This window comes from Eptatretus burgeri, chromosome 14 (assembly GCF_056783735.1).
Source record: "Eptatretus burgeri isolate ZD-2024b chromosome 14, Ebu_testis_v1, whole genome shotgun sequence".
In the NCBI taxonomy this organism is placed as follows: domain Eukaryota; kingdom Metazoa; phylum Chordata; class Myxini; order Myxiniformes; family Myxinidae; genus Eptatretus; species Eptatretus burgeri.
Window position 1 is genome coordinate 64,104,904 of NC_140974.1, and position 14,299 is coordinate 64,119,202.

Here is a 14,299-nt window from a genome sequence, read left to right on the forward strand (position 1 = left end):
CAGCAAGGAGAAGGAGGGAGGGGGTGGGGTAGTATCTCGGCAGCCATAATGCGTAAACATTCTTTAGACTGATTTTTAAGAAGTACATGCAAGAGGTTTCTGAGGCAATGGCCAAGGGTAATCAAACTCATACCAGCGGCATCAAACAGAAAGGCTCTGACAACTTAATGCTCCATACAATTCCTATCCACCGGTTGTGGTTTTCATGCTATCCTGATGTCCTGAACTCCAAACAGCCCTAACGTAGAACCGTCGGCCTCCGTTGTGATAACGTATTACATACTGGTGAGCTTCTGGAACTTTTAGATGAAGTCAGCCGTAAGGCCTTTCATGCAAGGCCATACGGAAATGTCATTTTGTGGTATTTGACTGCCTTGCTTTCAAACGGAAAAACAAAATGTCATCTGTTCATTAAAGCCAAGCAGATGGAACCAAATCCCTCACCTTCAAACCCCTTCCCTCTATCAGCTGTGTAGCACAGGTTATACAAAGTGCAATCCCAAAGCAGGATACATGTCTTACCAGTTTAAGGAAGCCGATGACGTAACGAAGAACAACAAGATTTATCTGTGGCAACAATGACATCCATTCCCGGGCAAGTGTGGCTTTTTCGTCATTTGACGTGCCTGGATTCAGACATGCGGACATACACGGCAGAGTGAATAGTTTACTCAGTTTATTGTGCTTTGAAAGTTTTCAACAAACTGCAACTTTGGCTTCACAAGTTGCAGGTGAGGAGGGGGGGAGGGGTGGAAAAGTACAACTTTTGATGTAAACCTACTTTTATAGATAGGTTTACATCTTTTAATGTAAACCTACTTATACCTGGTGTTGGCTTAATGGTTAGGGTGGTGGGCTTTGGATCCTCAGGACCTGAGTTCAAATCCCGCTCAGCTGTTGAATTAATACCAGGTGGGATTAACTCGGCCTGTCATCCTTCCGAGGTCGGCAAAATGAGTGCCAGCTTGCTGGTATACTGTGTCGGAGTGGGGACCCATCCAGGATTGTGCCCAATAGCCAAGGAGACTGCTTAAGCAGCAACAATGTTCTGTACAGAGTATGATCCCAATCTCCTCCTCCTCCTCCTTTTATAGCAAAACGTGGTACAATTGTCTTCTTCTTCTTCTTCCTCTACTTCTACTTTTTCTGTTATTGATGAGTTGGTGACGATGGGAACAATTTTACTCTGATACAAATGTCGACCAACTTCATCTACCGGACGATTTAAAGGACATCTCCCGTTTATAAGATGTTACGAACATCTTTCTCTCTCTGATGGAAACTGGACTTTCCTGGCCTCGAGGAATTCAACAAGAAACGGCCGACGCAGGAAGGAATACGTTTGACTGATCAAAGCCATGTCATCAAACTTACAAGGACAAGTTACCACATCCTGTATGTAGTTACCTTAACAACCCCTTAATAAAACCAAAACCGATAAATCACAAGGACATATCCTTGGCGACATGTACTTTTTTTCATGGCGACAAGTACTTTTACATGTTTACGTCCACAAAATCCTTCACCAGAGAATGTTTCAAAAGGATCCCTGTTGGATTACGAAAACTTGTTCATTTGCTTTAATTTACTCACCTGTCTCCCATCAGGAAAAGCTGCTATAAACACAAAGCTTCTCTTATTGTCACACTCCATTTTTGTTACTTACGAAATCTAAAGATTCCGTCCTCTGTTTGTGTGTTTGTGTGTGTGTTTGTTTGTTGGCACGATAACTCGAGAACGGAAGAAGCCACCAATGTCAAATTACACCACGTGATTCAGGAGGGTGATGGCTAGTGCTGATTAGATTTTGGTCAAAGGTCAAGGTCACAGTGAGGTCAAACATCCAAAACATTCGATTTTTGATGGTTTGGTACAGAATCATCGTAGAAACTTCTGGTTTGCGTCGCTACCTTCTCGAGAGACAGCTTTTATTAGACAAGGTCAGAGGTCAAGTTGACGATTTCGTAAGTACCGGTCTATGACTGCTTGTTTGTTTGTCCATTCCTTTACATCTTATGTATCTTGAGAATGGAACATTGTAGGGCCACCAAACTTTGCAGACATAATGACGGAGAGGGGCGGGGAGGGGGGAGGGGGCTGTGGGAATGTAATTGGGTGGGGTGATTTTGCATTTTGGGGGATATTGGGGCAGGGGGCATGGTGAGGGAGATATCTTTTTCATGGTTTCTGTGATTTCAACAAAATTTAGCACACATAATGAGGTGCAATGGGAAGTAAACTTGGGGAGGGGGGTGGGTAGAAATTTTACGGAGAGCAGGTCAGGGGGAGGAGGAAGCAGGGATTCTCTCCATCGGGGTCTGACTATTCACGTCTTCCCTATGGGCCGCAGCGCTACCAAACATGGCTTTCCTAATGCGGGGCCCCATGGGAGGATTACGGTGAAAAAAAAAATCAAATTATTTGCTTTTATAGTTTGTTTTTTTCAATTTAGGGGGTTTTGGAATAGGCAGGAGGGGCAGATCTCTAACAGCTTGAGTGGTTGCCACCAAACTTGGTCGGGATAGTGTAGGCCCGAGCTGATTGGAAAAGGGGGTGGAGGTTTTTGGAAAAGGGGGGGGGGGGAGAGGTTTTTGGGAAAGGGGTAGGAGTTAGCTGCATTTGTTGTCTTGAGAACAGTGGATGCCTGTTGTTGCATCCATGCACAAATAGAACCGATGATGTGCATCTTTTCTCCTGACCAAGTTAGGTAAAGAATTTGTAATTCAGCCAGGATGCCGGCTTTAATTCAGGTAATATATGACCGTTTTTACAGCCATTTTTCCCTGCTGTGCAGGGGTTAGGCTTTTTCTTGAGGCAATGTTTTTTTATGGCCGGATGCCCTTCCTGACGCCAACCCTGGTCGCCTCTTATGACACACAGGGATTCAGGTAATCTTCTTAAAAACAAACAACAAGGGATTTTTAACATTCACCAACTCATGCTAGAGGATGGGTGTCTGGCTTCAAGCCCACCTGAGGGCCCTTCCTGTGAAACACCATTCTGATTGTACACTATCAGGCCTATACTCTAAATTCAGATCAGAGAGCTCAAAGGTAAAAGCGCCACCTCTGCAACAGCCGATCAAACGTATTTACTTATTTCATGGCCCCATTGTTTCGCAGGCAATGTGACTGATAATGACAATGTGCCAGAACAACAGAACGACAATTCCAACTTTATCGATGACAAGTGACGTGATGAGAGCAAACAGACCATTTGGTGAGATAATGCGAGGATAGAGGTCAAAGGTGAGCAGAGGCTCAGGCAATTCCCGTAGATACATTTTCAGGATCACAGCAGGAAGGTGAACGTCGCCAAATTGGGAAAAATCCACCAGCTCCCCTGCAGAAGCATGAAGAGAAAGTTGTGAACGAGTTGTGTGCAAATGCTCATTTCAGTGTTCGGTGGGTCGGTCAAAGAAGGGATTAAAAAAAATTGTGATGTTGAGAATAAAAGCGAACACAGCAGAAGAGGAAATGTAATCAAGCACCTCTAATTACCTTGATTGTATTTTTGTTTTATTTCCTTCACCAAGGGAGCACTTGCGCATCGACGAAAAATCCCTTCTGTGCTCAACCCTAAGGCACACACGCACACGCACACACACGAGGCCAATGGCATGATCATGCACAAACTGCCCCCACAGCAGACCCGCACCCACAGCAGACCGGCACCCGCAGCTCACCATTTGCAGTAATGAATGCGACAGTTTCTCGAATAACCAGAGGGATCTGCTCACCACTGCTCTCTGCCAACCTACATGACCACAAACAAATCTCAAGTCTCATGCAACTTCCCTCAACCAGCATTAAAACACCATGAAATACCCTGCGGCTTTTCCTGCTCGATGAGTAGGTTGGCCGGACGAACACTAACCCATAAGAGTGAAACAGGTGAAGAATAGTCTGTAGTTAAGTACAAATATCAAAACATTACCCACCCCAACAAGCAATCGTTTCTACCCCCACTACCTCCACCACTTCCAACCAAATTCAATCCCCTTCTTGTAGGTTAATGTGTTTCCTCCCTCTTCCTCTGTCTGTCTGTCTCTCCTCCTTCTCTATCTCCCTCTCTCATACATATCCTCACCCTACCCCTGTCACCTTGCTCTCACATAAGCTGAGAATTTGTACACATATTCAAGTTGTTTTAAAAAAAAAATTGTGGCCAGATAAACATCCGATTGCACGAATTGTTCATATACAGTACATATTACAACTGCAAAGCAGACAAGATGAAGTTTGTAACAAACTGGATGGTTTATGGCCACATCGTAAAGCAGACCTGTTACCTGTCAAGAGGTACACCAAATTGCTTTAAAGGAGACGTTGGTGTTGAAGGATCAAGTACAGTCAAGGATGTGTCTTTCAGCTTGGAAAGCAAGTCAGCATCATGGCTGATGGAACATAAAAACAAGCATTTTAAGGACATTAAATCACTTAGGAGGAATACATAAGATCGACGGGAGTGGAAGAAAATAAGTGATCACAACTGATCAAACAAAACCCCCAAAAACCTCGGAGAATAATGCCGAGAAAGACACCGACATTAAGGCTGCCCTCAGCATGGAGTCAGGTTGAGGCTGAAAGATCGAACAAGATGGAGAGCATACAGAAGAAAGAAGTGTGGGAAAATATTAATTTTCTTCCAAATTTGCCCTTCACCTTTTCACCTGGTCTGGGATGACCAGTTGTTCGTAGTCAAGGTGTTTGTGCAGTTCACTCAAGTAGTTCAGGTACATCACCTTCTTTCCAAACTTGTGACTACAAAAGAACAGAAAAGATTAAATAAGCCAAAGCCATTTGTAAAAAGGGAAATGTGTGTTAAAATTAAACCCAACCTTCTTCACTCGAGATACTGTACGCCAAAAGAGATTTGGCAATCAATCCACTGTACAGTGTTACCCCCATCTGAAATTTAATAACAACACATCGGGTGGACTGCTACGCGAATCATAAACACATCAATCATGATAATAACAAATAATTAGAGGCCCATGCTCGTTGCAGAGCCTGGGGGTGTTACCATAAGCAGAGGAACGTTTCTAGGTTGGCACAAATCGGCAGTTTACCTGCCCATGATTATTATTATTATCCTGGCCCCGGGAGGGAGGGAGCGGGATATTGTAATCGTCTGGTTTGTTTGTTGGGATTCGCTAGATATCCGTTATTGTCGGGTTTTCCGTGTGTGTGTGTGTGTGTGTGTGTGTGTGTGTCTGCAACGCGAGGCTCCACAGCACAAACCAGCAAACCGATTTTGATGAAACTTGGCGAACAGGTGCCATATGGGCTGGGAGTGTGTGCGTTTGAGTTTCCTTGCTAAAGGCCCAGTCACACCTTGACGTTTTAGCCAACTTATGCCGATTTTTGAAAAATTTGTCAAAAACGCTGGCACACGTCGAATCCGTTATGGGTAAGTTTTAGAAACATTGTGAGCATGCTGAAAAACACTGCCATACATCGTAGTACGCTGGCTTTCATCGTTTTACTTTGCGGTTGTCCTCAAATTTTAGCATGCTTGAAATTTGTTAGACTTATGCCAGCGTATGACTCAAAAGTTCTGCGACGCTGGCCATAAGTTGTCGGCGCGTTATGCGATCGTTGACACACATTAATTGTAAGTTAATCATAAGTCGAAACACGTCGAGGTAATGTTTAGCATACCCGAAACTTATTTCTATCCTATGAGTAACGTGTTGTAGGCACGTTACGCGATCGTTGACACACGTTACTTGTAAGGTACTCATAAGTCAAAACATGTCAATGTAATTGTTAGCTTCAGTGTTCCAGACTCCCTGTTTTTTTTTTTTTTTTTTCTTTGGTATGACGGTGATGTTGACACTTCGATATCTAGTGCGGTTATGATTTAAATCGTTGAGCGGCAGCCTATTAATTATATTATATTATAACTGCACTAGAAATCGAAGTGTCAACATCACCGTCATACCGAAGAAAAAAAAAAACCATGGAGTCTGGAACACTGAAGCTAACAATTACATTGACGTGTTTCGACTTACGAGTAACTTTCAAGTAACTTTTGTCGACATGTGCCAATAATCACATATCGTGCGTACAACTTATTCTCATTGCATGCGGAACGTGTGAGGCATATGGCAAGTACGTCATAAAATGTTTAACATGTTTAAAAGCACAAGACGTACTCCACTTACTATGACGTATGATAGCGTACTTTAGCGTTCTATCCACGCATATCAAACTTACCCATACCGTATTCGACGTGCGCCAGCGTTTTAGACACATTTCCCAGATGTCGGCATACGCTGGCAAGATCGCCAAGGTGTGACTGCGATGTTGAAATTTCCATTTCTCCGGCGGTTATGATTTGAATCATTGTGTGGCAGCCTTTTAATAAGCTACGCCACGTGATAGTCGGCGATATGTGCAGCGCGCTATGCATAAGTCAGACTATCGTTGGGCATAGGTTGTGAACGCCAACAACAGGCGAAGCATTCGTTGGTATAAGTTATCTATAAGAAAACGAAACGTTCTGTGTCCGTTACTAATATGTTATGCATACGACCAACTCGTTATGAATACGTCCGAATCTTTAAAAAAAAAAACATCAAAAGTTCAGTGTAAGCCAGCGTTTTACATACATTTTGATACGTTGTCATTGCTGGCTAAAACGTCAAGGTGTGACTGGGCCTTAAGCAACTACCCGTTGCTGTGCAGCGGCCGAAAAACCGCGTTTTAAGAACCCAAACGGTAACTGACGTAGCGTGGCTTCTATGATAGGTAGAGCGACCGGACCAACTCCTGTCTATTCCTTGCATCCCCATCTAGTTATCGCGACAGCATAACGTTCCTCTATCTTTCATAGTTTCCGAATGGCAGCCCTCCGAATGTGGAAAGGTGGTGAACCAGGGGATATGTTAAGTGACCTTGACCTCGGAAACCGTCGACGGCGGAACGTTCAAATTCGGTGTATGGATAGAGTTTAATAACCAGTACAAAATTGAACTGCAGCATTTTTCCAGATTCGATCACCAAGGGTGTCGGGGCTGAAATACGCAAAATTCGAAAAAATAATTTTTCTCAACCTACGTTCACTATTTTCAATACTTGTCCAACAGTTTTGAATGTGGAGAAACGAGACTTCGGAATTAAACACTTCGAGATATTTAGAAAATTTTACTTGAGCTGATTTTTTATTCAGGTTTTATTTTTCAAATGGTAGTCCTATGAGGAGTGCCAGTTGGCAAAATACGCAATAGGAAAAATCTTGCCAGGCAGAGGAACAATTTTATGTGAACCAATACGTCTTGGCAATGAATCTTCCTCAGTGGATCGGTCAGAATGAAAAGCATCGTATCCAGTGCTTCGATCTTAGCGGATCCCTCGTCGCCTACCGGCTTGCCTGTTAGCAACTTTACGGCAAAATGGCTTTAGCAAACACTATCAAATTTAATCCACAGGTGGGCAATGAAGCTCGGATGACCAAAATTAACTTTTGTGTCCAATTGGATCAAAGGTCAAGGTCAAGGTCACGAAAAGATCAAAATTGTTTTTCACTCATAACTTCGTCAAAAATTATCTGATTTACTTCAAACTAAGCTTATAGTGAACCTTATTCTATTTGTCACTTATAATCCTACCCATTCCTATCGTGAAAAATGTATATTTGTGAAGATCGGTAGGGTCCGAAGTTTTGGGGGTCATGGTCATCGGTCAAAATTACAAAATGGGTGGGATTTGTTGTGCCTGGCACCACTTGTTATTATTTTTAATAGCCAACATCCAAATCAACACACCTATACAGGATTCCACCTATCGACTATTCCAGCGCCCATTGCAGTAGTTGCTTCCTTTTTCTCCTCGTTTGATGCTCCGTCCACGTTCACCGTGAAATGCGTGGGTTTGATGCAGACGGAACGACGCTTGCAGATTGTTGACTTGGATACATGAAACCACTTTGTTTTTCTGCTATCGCTCTTCCTTCTGTCCATCTCTAAAATCACCGGCCGAGCTGTTTTTAAATCCCGCACTCTCTACCGCTCATGAACCCGAACGCTGGCCTTGCGGATTCGGTTCCTCAATGCCGTACTTATGTTGGGCGTGCAGATTTTCGGGTTGTACACGAGCATCCGGATGATGTTATCGTGGAGATGTAATCACACAAGTTGATTCGGAGAAGAAGAAAAATGGCTGACTCCCCAATCTCTGCGGTGTGAAGAGATATCTCTGCACTCGCAAACCAGGACCATCATCTGCAGAGCCGTGGTGGTCTCGAAGCTCTTTTTGTTGTCCCTCTATAACCTGAAAATTGTCAAAAAAAAAATGGATGCAGCAAGATACTGTCCTTTATCGTTCCTTATCTTTGCAAGCTCTCCATATGCCATAAGTCTTGGCGAACCACGGAGATGGTGAGGTCATGTGGGCTCATCCCCGACCAGGACCATTACCAATCATGGAGGGTATTGTCGATGAAGTCGCCGAGCGATTAAAAACTATGATGAGGGATCTCCAGAGACAGTTCTGCAATGAATGGTCATGCGGTTGGAATTTCTCTTTTGAACAATGTATTATGGATTGAGCGCCTCACAGGCAACACCTTCGTTTGCTATTTCATCTCATCGAAATTGTGTTACAGCATCCATTTGCTCTTTCACCGCATATAAACAGGGTGTTTCAAATGAGGCAGTGCACTGAACGAAATACATACGTTTCATGTGTTTGTTGATCTTAAAATTCAAATGTTTGTTTACTTGCAGGTATCATTGACTTGCTCAGGTGAGATATCCACCAGCTGAGAGACGACTCAGGTGAACTTCAGCTAGCTGGATGCTAATAGTTTGTTCCTTCGGAAATCCATAAAGAATGGTCTGAACATTGGAATAAAGAGTGTTTTTAGTGCAGCATGATTTGTCTCACTGACCTCTACATACAGCGAGGGACGGAATAAAGTAAAGTTTGTTCCCTAAAAAGTACATATTGTTCATTAACTCACATTTGGAGACACAGAAAAGCGAGTGAACTTCTGTCAATGGCTCCAAATGTCTTGGCAGATAAAGGTGATCAGATTTTAGACTGCACCTTCTTCACAGATGAGTCGTGGCTCCACATCTCTTGCTATATGTACAGCCAGAACACCAGGATTTCAGTCACAGAGAATTCCCATGCAATCTTCGTAAAATCATTGCACGATCAAAAAATTGATGTATAGTGTGTGCCCTTTCCAGAAGGTGGGTTATTGGAGCAATATTTTTTGAAGATACCGTAAATTCCGAATGAATATTCTACATTAACGATAGTTTTTCAACAAACTAACCGAATAGGAGAAATTATTTGGATGGTTCAAGCAAGACGGTGCAACAGAACACACCACATTGCAAGCATGCACGCGGTCAGTACAGTTTTTGACGATCGCATCATTTCTCGTGGTTTATGGCCACCTCGTTCTCCTGACTTAACCCCTCCAGACTTTTATCCATGTGGAAAGCTCAAAAACACTGTCTATGCAAACCAATCCCATGTAATAGAAGAGCTGAATGCTAACATTTCAGAGGCTCTCCATGGTATCCAGGCTGAATAACTGCAGCGAGCGTTTCAAAATTTCTTTCCTGATGACTCCACCCTCTAGCGTACCATCTGTCATCCCTCAGACCGGCAAGCAGCAGCTTCTTCGCTCTCTGCAGATCTGGGTAAAATTACAAACTGGTCCAACACGTGGAACATGTCTTTCAATCCGGACAAATCTCACACTCTCACTATGTCTCTCTGAAAGGACCGTTTAGAACCCCCACCCCCCACCCCCCTCAATCCACTTTCTCAACAATCCTCTGGAAGAAGTCCTTTCTTTCAAGCTTCTGGATCTCACTATCTGCCATGATCTTTCCTGGGAAACCCACATTTCCAACCTGGCCTCCAAAGCCAGTCGCCGACTGGGAATCATCTGTCGTGTAAAGTTCTTCCTCGGCTCACCTGAGCTCCTGATCACGTGCAAAGCTTTCGTCCGCAGCCTGATGGAGTGCAGCTCTCCCGTCTGGGCTGGTGCTCCTGCCTCTCACCTTTCTCGGCTTCACGCCGTGGAAACCAAGGCATTTCAGATCATTGGTATCTCCCGCGATGAGGCTGAGTCTTTGGGCCTCTCACTCTCTCACCGCAGGCAGGTCAGTGGTCTGTCTTCTAGTCTCCTCTCCAGTCTCGCCTCCCCCAACCCCCCCAACCGCTCTGTCTGCAATTTGTCCCCACCATATTTCTGCAGGGCACTCAAGGTCCACCAGCAACCTCCTTATGGTAAAACTACCAAAATCACGAATTACTGCTCACCTTCACTCTTTCATTCTTCTTTTTTCCCACCTTTGGAATCCCTCACTCTGTTCAATCCCATTTTCCCTCCAGGCCTTCAAAACAGCTGTTCACCACCACCTCTTCTCGTCCCCTTTCCAAATCCTCGATCTTTTCTACCCCCCGAAATCCACCACAAACCCACCTCCTTCAAATTCCCTGCTTTCCTTCCTGAAAGTCCCTATACTGTCCCCACCTTGTATACCCCGTGTTCCCCACCCCATCCCTCTCCCTTCCACAGATCTCCTAATGTCTCTGTTCCCCACTGTTTTGTCCTTCCCACTCCTGCCCCTCTTGTCTCATGCCCCCTTTGCTGTGCATTGTGTGTTTGCTCTCATACGAGCCTCGAAAGGGTATACAAAAAAAAAGAAGTGTAGACGTGTTCAACTTTGCCGCCAAAGCGAATGGGTCGCACTTTCAACAATTGCTATAACTTTGCTACAATTGTTCAATAATTTTCCAAATCAAATCTTCTGTTACCTCTGATTTGTCTTTGTTGTTCAGTATTTGACAATAAATACTTTTCTCAAAAAGATTTATCTTTTTGCACAAGAGGTGTTAAGTTTCTACTGCACAGTTTACTTTGAAACACTATATTATATATATATACACACACACACACACACACACACACACACACACACACACACACACACACACACACACACACACACACACACACACACACACACACACACACACACACACACACACACACACACACACACACACACACACACACACACACACACACACACCTTTTGTGACTGCGAGAGAAAACGTCTCATCATTTTGTGGGACAAACTTTGAAGCTCCATCATTATTGAATATTCGGGATGTACGAAACCTTTGACTTCAAGTCGTTGACGTCCCTCCATTTTCAAGATAAACATGCATTTTTTTATTTGACACGTGTTCCATTAAGAAAAAAAAAAGAGAACACGTCGGAAATTTTTAGCGAATCTTTTGTATTTTGTGCAAATACACTTCGAGCTGCTCCGACTGAGGAGGCCACATATTGCTATTACAAAAAAAAAAAAAACACCTTAATAATTGGTTTTAAACATTTTCTTCCAGTGAAAAGAATAATTATTCATAAAACATCATGCAACTGAAACTGAAATTAATTTGCAGAATAAAGAGACTTCACCTGATGAAGGGTTTGAAGAACGTCCAGAGCACGCGAATAAAGTTTGTCGGATGCACAACATACAAGGCCTTCAAGTTCTTTTTGTACCTGTGGGACGAAGTACATCACAAAGCAACTTATAACACCAAAGTTATCGCTGAATAATAGTATGGAACACAGGTGGCCCTTTAACAGGAAATGCATAACTCACTTCCGGTCAAACTCTCTGTAGGCATTGAGTACCCAAGAAAATGCAGGCTTGTTTTTACTCGTCAGGCCATAGTGGAAGTATACCAGTGTGTAGTCGCTCTCCACGTACTGATCTAGAGTATATTGCAGGTATCTGTGTAGTTAAGAAAAAGTAAATAAATAAAGACGGATTTGGATAGAAGGGTGGTGAGAAACTGTTGAACGTCCATGCTGTCACAAACACACATCACTCTTTAACGGTTTTGTTTCTCACGCAAAAAGACCGAAACATAAATGACACACAGTCATGTGAACAAAAGAGCAAACAAATAAATAAATAAATAACTCCACACAAAGTGACTAAACTGGAAACTTTCATCCTTATTGTGGTTTAAAAAAAAAAAAAAAAAAAAATTAAAATATATGTCTAAGAAAAGCGCCGATAACAACCCACTACAGAATTATCAATTCCATTATTACTAAAACAATTACATATTCATACTATTACTCGCTAATGAGTAATGAGTAATCCGGAGTCCGCCACTACCATGAAGTTGCGGAATCGGTGCAATATTTCACGATTCTGTACAAAATTAAATTAAAAGTAGTTTGTCATCGAAACATATGAGCATACTCAGTCATTAGTATCGTTAAGCCCACCGCTCTTTGTATGGGTGGTTTAAATTCTCGTTGACCTGTTCTTATAGATGCAAATAAACATAACAATAAAAAACCAATGTCACCCTCAGGGTGACCCATATCTTGCCAAAAGGTGACCACGTGTGACTTCTTTAAGGTCACACTGAGGTGAACAGAGCTGCTATTCACCAGGAGCGACTCCTTGAGGAATATCTGCCTACGAGAGATTCCGATGAGCATCGTTCTACAGAGTAACCATGAAAAATATGCGTTTGCCTCATAACGTCACCAAATGACGTCATAATGTCTCAAGCTTGACATATCTAGAAAGCACTCATCGAGGTGTTCAATTTGAGGTACTACACGATATGGTTCCTAAAACTTGAAAATTTGACCTTGGGGTCAAATATGTTTGACCTTAGGCGCTAACCATGAAGGTCAAGGCCAATCGCCACCAAAAATTAATCAGCTGAGCGCCAGACCATGAACTATATTCCCATGAAGTTTGAAGACGATCCGATCAAAATTACTAAAAAAATAAGGGTTTCGTCGACTCCCCTGATTTGCGACAGTGACCTTGACCTTCAAAATTTTATGCGCTGAAAGGGACCTCTATAGGCCTCTGATATGCGAAGTTACAAAAATTTCCAATGATAACTGTGCTCTGCAGAATTTTTTATACGGGATTACAGACAAACAAAAAAATAAAATTTTCATGAAAAATCCGTTTTTTCGTCATGACGTCATCAAATGACATCATAGCGTCAAACTTTTGACAGATCTGGAAAGCACTTATCAAGCGCTTTCATATGAGGTATTACTCGATATGGTATCCAAGATTTCAAAATTTGACCTCAGGCGCTAACCATGAAGGTCAAGGCCAATCGCCAGCAAAAATTAATCAGCTGAGCGCCAGACCATGAACTATATTCCCATGAAGTTTGAAGACGATCCGATCAAAATTACTCAAAAAAAAAGGGATTCGTCGACTCCCCTAATTTGCGACAAAGTGACCTTGACCTTTGACCTTGACCTTCAAAATTTTGTGCGCTGAAAGGGACCTCTATAGGCCTCTGATATGCGAAGTTACAAAAATTTCCAATGATAACTGTGCTCTGCAGAATTTTTTATACGGGATTACAGACAAACAAACAAACAAACAAACAAAAAAAATACATACAAGCTGACTAACATATCTTGCAAAAACTTCGTTTTGGCAAGATAATAAGACGACGAAGAGGAGAACAACGCACATCATCGATCTGGATGGGTATAACCAGTTTGAATTGTTCAAAGCAGACAATGTCCGTTTCGAACAGGGACATTTTAATGTTTGGCTGAACTCTGTTTGGCATGTTTATTATGTTCGACTCATCTGAAATGTGTAGGTCAGGTTGTGAATCAATAAACTAAAAACGACATTCTCAGACTTGAAACCAGTGGCCAATCACTCGTGTCATTCTTTCCTCAATGAAGAAGACAATTTTGAACCTGAATGGTTCTTCACTCAAACATGTTGCTCTGGTTTTGGTGCCAAAAGTCCCATCGCAAGGCATCCTTGCTGTGACCAACAAGGCCACATAATCACCCAATGGTGAAGTACAAACATCTCCCTTTATTTCCAGCACAGAGTTGGTGATTTTACGGTTGTGAAAATATAGATAAATGTTTGAGTGAGCTATTCAGCATTCAAACTGGTGTAGCAACCTACAGCAGCAGCTTGTGGTGGTCCAGGACATGCGTTGGAGGCATCTTGCAGCAGCTGAAGATGATAACTTTCCGTCCGTAATTATCATCCCCTGAAACAAAAAATAATTTCTTAAATTAAAAGTGTCAGGCTTTAAAAAAGGTGGATGATGGAGGATGAAGGATTTATGCAATAACAGTTGGGTATATGAAAGTAGGTGGATGTGGGACAATAGTAAAATAGGCAGATAGATACAAAACATACAAGACAAGTAGACAACAAGAATAGACATGTTGAGAAAGCCACAGGTGGACCATAAGGGAGGGGGGGGGGTGAAGAGAAGCGAGT

The 14,299-nt window shown here is 42.7% G+C and overlaps 1 protein-coding gene across 3 annotated transcripts in view; it reads right to left on the reverse strand.

The window, feature by feature from the left end:
- Positions 1-14,299, reverse strand: part of LOC147013421 (rho GTPase-activating protein 1-like) — a 138,282-nt gene that overhangs the window by 788 nt on the left and 123,195 nt on the right. For all 3 annotated transcript variants that reach the window (XM_085855234.1, XM_085855235.1, XM_085855236.1), the window contains exons 4-12: positions 13,976-14,063; positions 11,648-11,779; positions 11,458-11,544; positions 4,665-4,763; positions 4,292-4,396; positions 3,686-3,756; positions 3,501-3,578; positions 3,214-3,342; positions 523-626 (exon numbers count right to left, since the gene is read on the reverse strand). In XM_085855234.1, coding sequence (XP_085711360.1) covers positions 523-626; positions 3,214-3,342; positions 3,501-3,578; positions 3,686-3,756; positions 4,292-4,396; positions 4,665-4,763; positions 11,458-11,544; positions 11,648-11,779; positions 13,976-14,063 — 893 coding nt within the window. The remainder of the gene's footprint in view (positions 1-522; positions 627-3,213; positions 3,343-3,500; positions 3,579-3,685; positions 3,757-4,291; positions 4,397-4,664; positions 4,764-11,457; positions 11,545-11,647; positions 11,780-13,975; positions 14,064-14,299) is intronic.